Consider the following 14,817-nt stretch of genomic DNA (forward strand, 5'->3'; position numbering starts at 1 on the left):
GAAGTGTCATTCCCGAAGTACCATGGGGACAGGTCATACTGAAACTGCCATGTTCTTAGAAGATCACAGACCCATTCTTAAGTCTGAGTGAAACTGCACAAACCACTGAAGTTTATATTAGTCCGTTACTATCTAAACCTATGAAATTTGAATTAAGACTGCCTTGCAGTGCGTAGACTCTAGTTACTACATTAATTTACCAAACTCAAGATTGCTTGTACTGAGCAATTTATAACAATAATTCAGTTCCAATAAGAAAGATCACCTTTATCATGCAAAAATAAATACAGTGTTATCGAAGCTCTGCAGCATGGTACAAGAATTTATGAAGATATTCATATTTTTTCCTCATGCCAAATGAATTTCAATATTTTTCAATATTTTTTGAAGATTTTTTCACCACATAGTGTCAAGTTAAGCTTAATTTAATGGTGCTTATATAGGGCATTGTAAACAATGCACAAGACTGGCCCATATCTTGTGCATTTCGAAGCCATATCTTGTGGATTTTGAGCCATTAAATGGGACAGGCTTAGGTATATTGTTTGTGAAGCTGTTCAACATATTTTTCATGACATCATATGCACTCGGTAATTTTAAGGATTTTCAGCCAATATCTAATTTTTGCTGACTCATAATTTGCATTCTGGTATCATTTGTCTCCAAGCGCAAGCTAATGGTTAAATTCATATATTTTCTATGAACAAAATTCCTTGAGATGTGCTTGGGATCATATTCTTAAATTCTTTATTCATTATGGATTACTGTCACAAAGGTCTGCTTGTCTATTTTTCCAATATCAGCCCAGCATATACTGTAATATATAAGAATGATGATAATTTACTTTTAACAGAATTTTCAACCTATTACTTATGCATGAAATGCAAAAACTTTAGCCAAATTTCTTATAAGGTAAATTCAGGATAGAGTATCTTATATAAAATTTTTTTTATTGTAATACAAATTCAGTATAAAACAAAAATGCTGTAATGCTGTAATAAAGTACTGTATTATAATGCATGAAACTAACTTCCAGTAAAATAAGTCAGTAACCACTGCAATGATGCTCAAGGTAAAATTTACAATGATGAATACAGAGCAGACAGTGCCAAATCGAATGACTGAAATACAGGAGATTGGATAATATCAGGGAAAAACTGGAAAAGAATTAAATTCATGACTAAACCAGGTATGGAAAACTGACTGAACAGAAAACTGGTTAGATAACTGGCTGCATATAGAAAAGTAGACACATAAGTCCAGTAAAACATTCGAAAGCCAATGCCTTTTTGGGAATCAAGAGGTAATCCACTATCCTCATCTAATAAAACATCACCACCTACTACTTCTTCAGGTTTCTTCACTCCTAAAGGAAAAAATTTGTCAAGTGCTGTCAAATTCTTGTGAATAGAACTGGTAGAACCTAATTCAATTGCTGATGTATTAAACAAGTAATTTACTTCAGATGAATTTAATAAAGAGCATAAATTTCTTATTGACATTTTGTCATTAGTTTTACCTAAACCTTTTTCAAGAGTGTGGGTTTTAAAGCTGCAACTGGCATTCTTTGAATTTTCTGCAGCTTTGTGACAAAGTGCCTTAAGCAGATTTGATATATTGGTAAAGTTGCCTTCACGATTAACTTTGTTCTTTTCAAAATAAAATCTTTCATAAAACTCTCTATCAAGGCACTTCAAAAACAACTCCTTGAATACACTGAAATCTAAATTCTTCACAGGTTTCTGGAGCATTTTAATAATAGTTCTAGGATCAATTGTTCTTCTGGAGGAAGAATTTTCCTGTTTTAGTATGCCATCTTCAATGGCTGAATTTTGTTCATTTATGTCTGTGGCTTTAGTTATGTTTGGAAAAAAAGATGTGGGCATAAGTTCTATGTTGTTGTCTATTTGACTAGTTCTCATACTACTACTGACTTTACAGTCGTCACTGTCACTAAAACATTTAATTGGAGTTTTATCAAGGTCATCTTCATTAGGATTTGGATGAAATTCCGGTGAATTTTTACTTGTAAAATTCTCCAATGAACTGACATCTAGAGACTGTTGTGCATTTACTGCAACGAACTCTCCTACCCTCGAACGCAACATCTTGCTGTCATCGGTGTCATTGCTTGGAGATAAAAAATTCAGAATGAAGCTTTTTAAATTAAATTTCAGATACCTATATTACTGCCTGACCAGATTTTACATTTGAGGACAAGCATACAAATGTAGCAGTTTGGTACATTAAAATATGAATGTGACATACTTCAGTCTATGTTATCAGAATTTCAGACTGCACAAGAAAGCTACATAGTAAATTAATCATAAACCTAACATTCCTACTGAAATTGTACTCACCTGAGAATGAAGTTTCCTTTACATGACAATACAGCCAAGAAAAGGCTGCAACTCCAAAACAACTGCTTTCTACAAAATGCCATTTTCAGTAGTGATCCCAACTGCTTTTCTGAAAAAGAAATTACCATTCTATGATTACATGCCAAAGCAAATTATAGACCAAAGCATCTGTGAAATTACTGAAAAGTGGTGAAGTACCATCAATCAATCAGTCTAACTACAGGGAAAAAAAGGGTGAAGAAAAGTAGAGTCAAAGATAGTCAGAGCAGACTAGATATGCTGGTCAAGAGAGGAAGAAGTAATCAATAAGACATTTAGGCAGTAAAGTGGCACCTTAGCCTGATGTAGCCTGATGGACAGGTAGAGGGCCTGTCCCTTCTACTAAGTATCAAAATCCACTAAGTAATGAAGTCTGGCATATAGCCTACAAAACAGGGTACCCTAGGACCAACCTGCATAGCTGATAGTGTTGCACAATTCATACAGAGTACTAAAATAGCCTATCTAATTACTACTTTGCAATTATTATTCAAATTTAAAAAAATTTCAAAAGTAATTTGTATTTTTCCCAGGTATACAAACAAGGCCATTTATTTAGGAATATCCTTTAGCGTGATCTAGATGGGTCACTGAACTTGGTAAAATAGCAAATTTTAAAAGTATTTTGTATTTTTCCAGACATACAACCTGAAGTTTTTTTTACATAGGATTTAGATGGCAATGCTAGCTGGAATGGCCATTCAAACTTATAGACTTGGTAGTAAACTACCGACAGGTGGGGAAAGCCCCAAACACCTGTCGGTCTGCACTCCACTGAATTCCAGCCCAGGTACCAGAGTGAGGGGTAGCTTAGGTGGGCCATAAAAGTAAAGAACTCCAGGTTTGTATTTTGCTCTTTGTTCCTACACAAATACAAAAGTTTGTTCTTTACACTTGGAGACTTATCCACTGGTGGGAGGAGTCTGGGCAAATCTTTAATCTGGCTGGTAGATTCATCCAACCCGGGGTGCCACCTCCCTGTCCGTTAGGAGCTGAAGAAGGAACCCCACACCTCTAGCATACTGTGCATATGGGATGTAGCAGATGCTAGCCTTCTGGACCATCAAGTAATGGGCTTGTACTTGAGAACCCAACTGAAGGTGTTGGAGACAATACATCAATCAATGAGCTTGATTATTTTCTGTCATCCTCTCCCTTTGCCAAGAGAGGAGGGGAATTTGCATCCCTTCACTCCCAATGAAAAGACTGGTGCTCTGTCAGATAGCTAACCTACACCCAAGTTCATCCAGCCTGTATAAACAGAATGGTACTTTGACTCTCTATTTACCAGAGAAGAAGGGAGTAAGCGAGGATAAGAGCCAGTCATACCTAACCTGTCTCCTGCCAACCGGATACCTACACGAGGTGCTACTTGTCCCAAAGAGAGCTGGGCTCGCTAACCAACCTGTTAAACAGCCACCATTGGTCCATGGAAAATGTATCCAAGGCTAGTGGCCAACATTCCACAAGTGAAACATCTGCTCCTAGCATCAAATCCTGATTGAAGGTTGACCAAGCCTTTCCAAAAACCCAGAGCAGAAAGCTTAATGGCAAAGGTAGAGGAGCTAAACAATGATACTGCTGACAACAGAGATACCTCATCTCCACATCAATATTTGGAGACAATTCTAGTCTTGTAAACAGCCACTCAAGGAACGGAGGTATCCGAGAATGCCAATGGTGAGCGAGGAAAGAACCCTCTCACCAGGAGAGAGGCTGGAAAACTCCCAAGCATGAAGTGCCAGTACTAGGGGTCCGAAGAATCCCAGGTAGCGGTTACACCCATGCAGTCAGCAACGACAGAGGCCTGCCGGGGCCGGTACTGGTACACCAGAGGTACAAAGAACCCCAGGTAGTAGTTACATCTGTGCAGTCACCAACGAGAGCTGCAGTACCTCGGTACTGCTAGAGAGAGACTAGGGATGGTACCAATAGCCTGGGTAGGTGGCGTACTGTGGTTGGTACCGATACACCGGGGGTCTGAAGAACCCCATGTAACGGTTGTACCCATGCACTCAGCAGCAGGAGCAGCGGTACCAATAACCAGAGACCAGAGGTGCTGGTAGTGTAATGAAGGACTGGGTAGGAGGCCTACCTGAGCCGGTACCGGTTGCACACCCGTGCGCTCGGCAACGGGAGCTGAGGTACAGTACCACTAGCGAGAGACCAAGCCTAGTTACCAGTAGCCAGGTAGGCGGACTAGTGGGGCAAGTCCAGGTGGTCTGGGTGGGCGGGCTACCGGGGATGGTACCGTTGGGCGGGCTACTGGGGCCGGTACCAGTGGTCCAGGCAGGTGGGCTATCGGGGTCAGTACCGATACATCGAAGTTCCAAAGAACCCTGTGTAGTAGTTGCACCTGTGCGCAAGGCAACAGGAGCATGAGGCAACCTTCCTCTGCTTGCTGGATTTGGAAGAAGGGAGGAGGCAACAGCACTCAACAGAGAAAACAAAAACGAAGACAACAGTGACTTCCTTCTCCTCTTCTTGAATTTGCTGAGTGTGCCTTCTGCAACAGCGTGTAGAGCAGAGATGATGTATATGGCAGTAACTGGGAACTCAATCCCGATACTGAATGAGGGGTTACCATGGGGGTAGGAGCTGTTCCAGCTCGTTTTAGCAAGCTAAATCCTGTGTAAAGAACGAAGGTTTTTATTTATGTAGGAACAAAAATGTACTCATGAATAGTGCACACTACAAGTATGTTATTACATTCCAATTATGCCTTGGGTCTAACAAACAATGCCAGAATTATGTTCATTTGACCATTTCTTATGTTTGGTGTGGGCAAGAAATTGAAATACAGTAATACCAAAAGCCTACTACAGTACTAATGGGGTCTAGTTTGGAACTGAAGGAAGGTTTAGGATAGAATCAATGGGCTACTGTTCAACTGAGTTCAATGATGCTGTTAGAAGCAAAAGACACCATATTACTGTACAGTATTCTGTAAAATGGTCTTTGTATTCAATCAAATTAACAAGTCAATACTGAAATAATGTAAGCCACTCCAGGAGATATTTTACTTTACTGTATTTAATAACTACACTCAATACTGATTTTCTAAGCTATATTTCTAAGTCTCCTTAATATGCATCATACAAAAATCACAACAGAATCTACTACAAGTTTACTGTTGCCAGGGTATTTGCTAATGAATGCTGTTACTTGGACTTTTTCTAAGTACTTATGTTTAAAGTTTTTCCAATTAAGTGGGATTTTGGAACTTGGGCACTTCTTGTAAAAATCAGCTCCAATTCATTGTCACTGTTCCTTAGTGTAAACATGTGGCTCTGTTTCTTGTGTATTTTAGAAGATTTGGTTTCTTTTACAGCTTACGAATGATTCCACAATACATTTCGGTAACATATTAGTTCTGGTAAAATATTACGTGAAAGATATTAGAACTCCTTAAATCCTACAATTATTTAGAACAGAGGGAAAAACCAAGTTTTTGGGTGGTAAACAACATGAGTGAAATGAAAAGGAAGTATCAGGCCATATTCTAACACTGCCATGATAGCCTATTTCTGCAAGTTCTGACTCAGATTTAGGTAAGGTTTACTGAATGCTTGGTCATTTAGTGAATTTGTGCTGTATACCATAATTGTATTCTAGAGTTAAAATATGACTTTCCTATATTTTAGTGCATTTTGAATGGTTTTGTATTCATTTCTCTAGCAAATTAGTAGGCTAGGCCTAATTTTAAAGATACTGACCCACCCAGTGTACAATATCCTGCAACTGTGGAAAACCAGTATGGGGGAATATGCAACGAAAATACACGTTGTATTCTAACGCCAACAGATACTTGAGAGTTCTGAGTCTGATTAAGGAGAGATTTATCGAAAGGCTTGTAAAGTGACATCATGCCACTATAATAGGCTAAGAAGGACTGGGGAGCCTAAGTTGTGTTAGTGGGGCCAGAAGGACCTAGTGCCTTGGTTGGGCTGTGTTTGTACAGATGCAACCCCATTATTCATTCTAATTTAAACTGCCATAAGTTGAGATAACTTTTTTTGAGGGGGGCAGACCCCCAAAGGGTGAAGGCCTCCCCCACTTGCCAATATAAGAACCCGACACCCTGGCTAGGTAACGAGCCTGCACCCTAGGTTAGGTTACATGGGGGTCCATGGGGAGTAAAGTCCCACAACTAGACAAGGACCTAGGTTATGTTATGCGAGGGGTAGGCCCCCCTGGTTAGATAACTATTGTGAAGCCCCCTGGATAGGTGAAGACCTGATCCCCCAAGTTTGATTACATCAAATCAATGGTATCCTTGTATTTCACCCGTTTTGTTTTCACCCACCCAAACCGCCCCCACCAATCCTCCTTTTCCCCGTGGGGTCCACAGAATTGTAGGATATAATAGGGGGGAGGAGAGGTCAAATATCTCTACGACTGTGTTTACTCATGATAAAGAAATGAGCCTCTAAGACGTTAAAAGCACACAATAAAACTATTTTATTGGATGCTTCGAACGTCTACGAGACTCATTTCGTTTTCATGTGAGTAAGCTAGTTTTGGACATTTTCAACTTCAGCATGAGATTATTGGCTATATTAGGGTTAAAATTTACCCAAATGTGCAATTTTCAGCTTAAACCTGAGGAATTTACGCCTAGCTTTAAACTACTGATCAACGAGTGAAGGAATTTAGGCTATGACAAGTTAATCTAAATAACCATAAAATAACCCATTACCACCGGCTACCAAGCCCTGAACTGTACATTCTAAAAATAAAAACAGCGCCAACTTTTAGGTTAATATAAAAATGAACTCACAGTTTTTGAGTCTCGCGTAGTAATAAACTTCCGGAGGTACGAAACTGCACAACGACGCTCGAACACAAGCAGTCCAACTTGACACGTCACTTACTCCTCCATGAAGCTCGCTGCTCACAAGCAACACTTGCTTACAAGGGGTTAGTACTTACGTGTTAAAACTTACGGATAGCAAGGAAGTAAAATAATGAAACAAACCTCATTGTATATTATACTATACACACACATACACACACACACACACACACACACACACACACACACACACACACACATATATATATATATATATATATATATATATATATATATATATATATAAAAAATCTTGATGAGTAGAACACTAACTCATTACGCATGCTTTAGAAGTGGATAACCTGATCATCACCAGTCTGAAATTAATGACAAAAAATATAAAAACAGTTAAAATACAGTATAATGAATTGTCTTACTAAAACTTATCAAAGTGGATAAAACAAATACAAAGCTATAGGACTGAAAATAAGACTAACCTGATTAGGAAAAAAGTTAATAAAACACAAAGAACTGAAAATACCAACGAAAATTATATTCAAAACTAAAACTAGCAAATATAAAATAAAAGAGACTTATTCTATCACATACCTTGAGAGAAGCTAGTTTATACGATTGATAATTGTATATTGAACAAGATGATATTCAGTTCCGGTTTCATTTAGATGAACAAAGACTTAACAGAGTACGTTCTGTAATATCTCAGTCAATGACAGGCTTGCCCTGAGGTAAACTGCACTCTCGCTCAATAGCGATCTAATTTAATGGTAAATGGACTAGTAAGAAAAAACTGAAAGCTGATTCGATATAAACTGTGTTTAAGCATAAGCATTTCTTGTAACTTTTTTCGGACTGTATGGCTACTATGCCCAAAGCATGGTAATTTGATGTACTTGTGACCTAAACTGGCATAACGTACATCGGTCTTGGACGAAACTTATTCAAAAAGCTTTTCAGAATTTTGTAAAAGAGAAAAATGGTTTAAGAGTTCTCAGATGAAAATGGCGGAAAACCATATCTTGATGAAAGAGTTTAAAATCAGAACAGACACTGTAATCTGTACTTATCATAGCATGTAATGAATTAAATTTATACAACTTTGGTAGAAAATCTTCTTCTTCTTCTTTTAACGTGCTTTTTTCCCATTTTTGTATGGGGTAAGCACGATGCCTTCTTTTGAAGGACTTTTGGTTTGGCTTTGGGGTAGACCTGTAGTCTCGATCGGCTGCCCTGCCTGACATCGCTTAGACCCCAGTAGCATATGTTTCATGTATCATACCCGACCCAACGCCGAGGTCATTTAATCCCAAACAAGTAATTGCACTCTCCTTATTAACTAACGTTTCAATCTGTCTTTACTTCTGTAGACCACTTATTATCATGTTCTGTTTCACAAGTAAAGTATTAGGGTATCGAAATTCACTATTCATAAAACAAAGCCACGTGAGAAGGTTCCAATAGAGGTTTGAAAGCAATGACATTCAGACTACCAAATCTTTCGTAAAAAGCACAGGAAACAATCTGCGTATCCAGATCCAAGGGAATGTCCCATTGCAACTTCGTTCATTTGATTATACAACTAAACCTTCAAAAGTAAAAATGCCATCAGCAGTACTTAATTGCAACTTTTTTTCCATTTTAATGTAATTTTTCAAGCCCAAATGTTGATATGTGGTTTTCACAAGCATTACCAAAAATAACGTCAGTTGTTTCTTTTAATGGGATATGCGTAAAACGTGAGACTACTTGAAAACTAGCCATTACAGCATTTTGGTTAAAATCGAAAGAACTTAATTCTTGACATATTTGGAAGAATTAGAAATGCTAAATTCATTAATAGTTAAAGGCTTTAAAACTGGGATTAAAAATTTTGACAGATTTTAAATAAAAGTTCACAATAATGGGTTTTGATAGGTTTCCCATTCAATGTACCTTTGACAGACTATACACATAACCTGGATTAGATCTGAGGTAATCTTATCTTTCAGAAATCATATCATCCTATTTAATTTGTCTTCTAATCTTACAATATGACTTATATACTATATCTAAATTCAAGATCCAAAATTTTGTGATGTCATAAAGTATTTTCTTCGGTTTTTCTATAAATAATCAGACCTATTTATCACGACAAAACCCGTGCCTTTACCTAGCTTACTAATAACTACACTGTTTTTCCCAAAAGGCTCCGTGAAATAGTTATTCGATCCTTACATAATTGATTACCCTCCTTTTTACGATTAAAGTTTCTGGAAGTTATCATATGCTGATACAGAAATCTTCCTAATGAGTTTTGTTAAGGCTTCACCACCTTAAGCATGGCAATTTCTCACACAGTTTTTCAAAACATAAAAATACTTGAAGGAATTAAATTGCATGGGAGTCAAAAAGCAAGGCCAAGAGAAAGAACTTCATTTCCATCGTTTGTTAAATTTCTGTTAGAAAAATCAAACAAGTAAAAATGCGCCGAAGTTTCTTCGGAGCAATCGAATTTTCTGTACATAGGTCTATCTTTCGGTGGTCTCGGTATAATGTTGTTAGCGAGCTGCGGCCCGAAACTTAACCACGGCCCGGTGATGGTTCGCCTATATCGTTGCTAGTAGCTAATGATTATGGCTAACTTTAACCTTAAACAAAATAAAACTAGGCATACAGAGGGCTGCAATTTGGTATGTTTGATGATTGAGGTGGATGATCAACATACCACAATTTGCAGCCCTCTAGCCTTAGTAGTTTTAAGATCTGAGAGCGGATAGAAAGTGCGGACAGGAAAAAGTGCGACGGACAGACAAAGTTGGCAAATAGTTTTCTTTTCAGAAAACAAATTACTGACATTAGTACTCACGATTTTTTTCTAATTTCCTGTTGTGTGAGCTGAACATCAATTAATTTTTTTTCAGCTTTAGAATCTAAAAGGGGCCAGATGGCAAATCTAGAAAAGGAATTCTTAGATCCCTCTCCAGTGAAGACAATTCTGCAAGAGCTGTATCTTTCATTTTTGAGCAGCCACCACAAAATCTAATAACCCGTCATGAGAGGTATGTTTCGGTGTTGTGAAAATCTCAGGAATCAACTTAAAATGTAATAAAATTAGGAATAGCACGGTGGTTTTACAAGTATTCAGGAATCTTTTGTACTCCTCAACTTCATCTCATCTGAACTACTGCAGGCCTGGGAGGCCATGGCGTCTCAAAATAGTATCAACCTAGCCATGGTAACGTCAGCCATCATGAAGTTATGATTTCAGTAGCTACCCTGTGATTGAGACATATATATATATATATATATATATATATATATATATATATCTATATATATATATATATTCATTTTATATATCTATCTATATATATATATATATATATATATATATATATATATATATATATATATATAAAGTTAATAACATGTAATCAGTCATTACTGTGAATTGCCTGAAATTTCAGTCAGATAGCGAAATGCACTTTAGGGACATTTGATCCCCAGGAGCTAGTAATAAACATTTATGAAATATATTTGACACTTCATTAAGAGCTAGAACACGCGAAACAGTGTAGTGACTCACTGTTTCGCCGTGTTTAGTACTAGCTCCTGGGACTAAATGTCCCCAAAGTGCATTTCCTGCTATCTGACTGAAATTTCAGGTAATTCACGTAATGACTGATTACGCATGTTGACTGTAACACACACACACACACACACACACACACACACACACACACACACATATATATATATATATATATATATATATATATATATATATATAAAAGGACCAGGTTTTCTATTAACATCTGGGCATTACCTGGTCTAGGAAAATAGAATCCCAGTTACGACAACGACTATTACTGGAAGGTTTAGAAAATCAAAAGCTTAACTACAGAAGTGAAATGTTGGTACCTCTTCACATCATCGCGGTTTGTTGAAACAGTGATTAAAAAAAGCAGCTGATAATCGCTTGGAAGATAGTAGTAACCACTAACTTGTTTCGATTGACGTCATTTACCCCAGAAAGGACTGGCGTAGTGGTCCTCTTTTGTCGTCACAAATAAATAACATACTATAAATAACTGCCTTTGGGGTTCCAAGCGGAGACTAATGATCTAGCCCATCAATTTGTTAGAGTACACTATTCTGCATGGAAATTTCACCCATCATTTGCAGCATTAACAAAGGGAAGTCATTTATCACTGGAAAGACTCCATTATAATCTGCATAGGCACACTAACAAAAAACCACCACATACGATGAAGAGACAGCAGGTAAAACACTCACTGCCTTCATTCTGCCTGTAAAGGGCTTCAAAAATGAATCGTTAACATTCTATTGGCTTTTGTACATTGAGTGATTCCTCATGGATAAGTAAATGGATGGAGGAATATAAAAAGACCAAAGAGAGAGAGAGAGAGAGAGAGAGAGAGAGAGAGAGAGAGAGAGAGAGAGAGAGAGAGAGAGAGAGAGATTTTCAAATGTAATTGTAATGTGTCTGCGATACACTTTTTATTTATTTATTTTATTTATTTTTTTTTTTTGCTTCCAAAGGGTATGTTTGCTTTTTACATTTTTTTTTTACATAGGCTGCATGGAGTTAAACCAGAGGTATTTCTCCCTCAACTTGTTTCAAAAACTTTCCCACTTGCTACTGTACTAGAATCCACCAATAATTGAATAAATCATTTACTTGTTGAATTCTGAAGATAATTTACGTATTTCAGGGTTCAAATTTTAAGCTAGCCCAAAATATTGCACCTTTGGTCGCCTTGACCTTCAACCTATGACATTTCTTTTGCATCCATCTTTCAAGTGTTAAAACGAGATTCATTTTGAATGAAGATTGGTAAGAAAACATGCTTTAGGTGTAAAGTTATATCAGCTTGAATTTCCCGTACCCCTACTTTTCGAGGCATCAATTCCTTCAACACTTAATATCAAAATTACTGCCGGGTTTCAGAATGTCTACCCTCACTGAAAAGGTGTCCCAAGTGATGCATCATCAAGTTTAGGTTAGTAACCTACGGGACCTCTCAAGCATGCATACACCACTTGGCTCCAGGACAACATTGAGTTTAAAATTCCAGCTTAAGGCCGATCCCAAGCCCACCTGCCGAATCGCCTCCTGTTTGAATACAGTCTTAGTCGAATCCTTCCACGGAAGGTAAGAGCCATGGTCTAAGCTTCTACCGTTATCTCCACTTGGACTCAGGTTAGGAGTGTTTTCAAGGAGTGCAAGAATGCTGAGAAGTTAATAGGCCATCACGGCTATTAAAAGTTCACGTAACGTCTTTTAAAGCTTCCCAGGGATGGCATTCGGCCGATTAAAAATTCGGATAGACTAGAGACAAAAAAAAAAAAAAAATTAATAAACAAAGAAAGAACGGGGGTTGAAAAACAAACTCCATCTGACGTTTCATACATAAAAGGCTAAGTTTTAACCAAACCAACAGGAGCGGAGCGCAGTACTTATAATCTACAAAAATTCACAGGGCTAATTGTCACTACAAAAAATGTTTATTTGTTAAGATAAGCGCTTCAGTCTTAATGAGGCCATAAGAATGAGCACTACTGTCAATCTAATGTCTTCGTAACGAGGAGGAAAAACACGCTCCCTAAACGGTGCTTGTTTTCCAAAGACACAAACATAAGACTAATGAATGGAGCTGACATGAATGTAACTGCTTGTCAGTCTGTTTTTGGGATGGCATAATAATGGTTTGTAAACTGTCACTTCGATTACACGAATGCGTTGTTCTGGATGTGGGTTTTGTTCAACGGAGGACGTTTTCTACAAACAATGTTTTATTTTCCTGAAACTTTTGAATGAAAGTGATTTGGATATTAAATGAAAATTCAAAACTTACTTTAGGAGAGGTTAACAACGAATTACGATTTTCATAAGTAAACACTTGTTTGATGAACAATTTTTTCCTTTCCCACTATACATAAAAATTCAGGCAAAGAACTTTGTGCATAATTCTCGAAAAAATGATTCAGAAATATATTATTGTACACTTTAATTATTCTGAACGCCACTGTATTTTTCTAAGCATTGTTTCACAGACGTACATGTGAGTCACTACTGATGATCCCTTTCCCAGGCTTCAACTGTAACTAAATCCCTTCATCAACATTATGTACAAGTTTATCTTTTGCTCATTTCAACTCAAAAACTTGATATTCTCACTATATGTGTACACCACACACAAAATATTTCACTTTATGCATAACGGTAAAATTATACTCATATCTTCCAGAACGCTAAACAATTTTAATATTGGTGGCGTTTATAGGTTCATCATTAAGGAGGCTACCCCGTAGGAGGGTAGTGCCGCCAGTGCACCTCATGCGGTGCACTGTACGCATTACTTAAGGTTCTTTGCAGCGTGCCTTCGGTCCCTAGCGGCAACCCCTTTCGTTCCTTTTACTGTACCTCCTTTCATACTCTCTTCCATATTACTTTACACCCTCTCCTAACAATTGATTCATATTGCAACTGAAGTTTTCCTCCTGTTACACCTTCCAAACCTTTTACTGTCAATTTCTGTATCAGCGCTGAATGACCTCATAGGTCCCAGCGCTTGGCCTTTGGCCAAAATTCTATATTCGATTCAATTCAATTAGGGAGGCCAGATTTTTAAAGTGTTTATTACAAAAAGAATAACAGAGCTCTAGGTTCATTTGAACCGAAATGCATAATACAGTAAGTTATTCTAAAGGCTCACTAACTGTGCCTCTTTCCAGTCTTTCCAGACTGAGCACCATCAGTTAACTTCGTCTGACTTTCAGAATGACTCAAATCTGCTTTTTAGTGGCCTCAGTATCGACAGTCCGTCCAACGTCTGGATCCCCTTGACCATTTCCAGATATCTGTTTTTCGCGAGAACCTCACAAAACTGAAAAAAATAAGGTAAATGTTTTACTTGCATGAACACTGACGCATTTTCAAGTGGGTGCTTTTTTATTATCAGCATTATGATTGATTTCGAATTCTCCTCCCGGAAATTAGTCAAGCATTTGTATTATCTGTGATAAATGATAAATGGAATGGGATATAGAGTTTAGGCCAAAGGCCAAGCACTGGGACCTATGTGGTCATTCAGCTCTGGAAAGGAAATTGAGAGTAGGTAGGTCTGAAAGGTGTAACAGGAGGAAAACCTCGCAGTTGCACTTTGAAATAATTGTTAGGAGAGGGTGGGTAGCAAGATGAAAAAAAAGATAATATGAATGGAGGTACAGAATGAAAGGGGTTGCAGCTGCAAAGAATCTTTAGTAATGCCTACAGTGTACCCCGTGAGGTGCACTGACGGCATCCCCCCCCTACAGGAGATAAGTGATAAAATCAAAAGAAGTAAATTTCAGCTATTAATCAGCAGTTCTCCTAAAATTCATCCCTTGAACAGCTTCCTTATGAATGGTATTAAGCTGTTTGAAATTTCAACCATTTCTCAAAAATGAAAATGAAACCAAAATCATTTCTATATTACGTAACCATCGTAACAAACTTCAACCTTTCATCGCCTTTTGTCATACATTTAACACAGCCAGAGAGAGAGAGAGAGAGAGAGAGAGAGAGAGAGAGAGAGAGAGGGGGGGGGGTTTATATGAAAA

The 14,817-nt window shown here is 37.7% G+C and overlaps 1 protein-coding gene across 2 annotated transcripts in view; it reads right to left on the bottom strand.

Moving 5' to 3' along the window:
• Window positions 1-931: 931 nt before the first annotated feature.
• Window positions 932-14,817, bottom strand: part of LOC136847240 (uncharacterized) — a 693,244-nt gene continuing 679,358 nt past the window's right edge. Inside the window, exons 1-3 of one of the 2 annotated variants that reach the window (XM_067118732.1) lie at window positions 7,180-7,376; window positions 2,361-2,469; window positions 932-2,130 (exon numbers count right to left, since the gene is read on the bottom strand). In XM_067118732.1, coding sequence (XP_066974833.1) covers window positions 1,080-2,130; window positions 2,361-2,443 — 1,134 coding nt within the window. In that variant the 5' untranslated portion in view covers window positions 2,444-2,469; window positions 7,180-7,376 and the 3' untranslated portion in view covers window positions 932-1,079. Of the gene's footprint in view, window positions 2,131-2,360; window positions 2,470-7,179; window positions 7,377-14,817 lie in introns of those variants that run through there. The other variant, XM_067118733.1, reaches the window with a different exon arrangement.

This window comes from Macrobrachium rosenbergii, chromosome 16, assembly GCF_040412425.1.
Source record: "Macrobrachium rosenbergii isolate ZJJX-2024 chromosome 16, ASM4041242v1, whole genome shotgun sequence".
NCBI lineage: Eukaryota > Metazoa > Arthropoda > Malacostraca > Decapoda > Palaemonidae > Macrobrachium > Macrobrachium rosenbergii.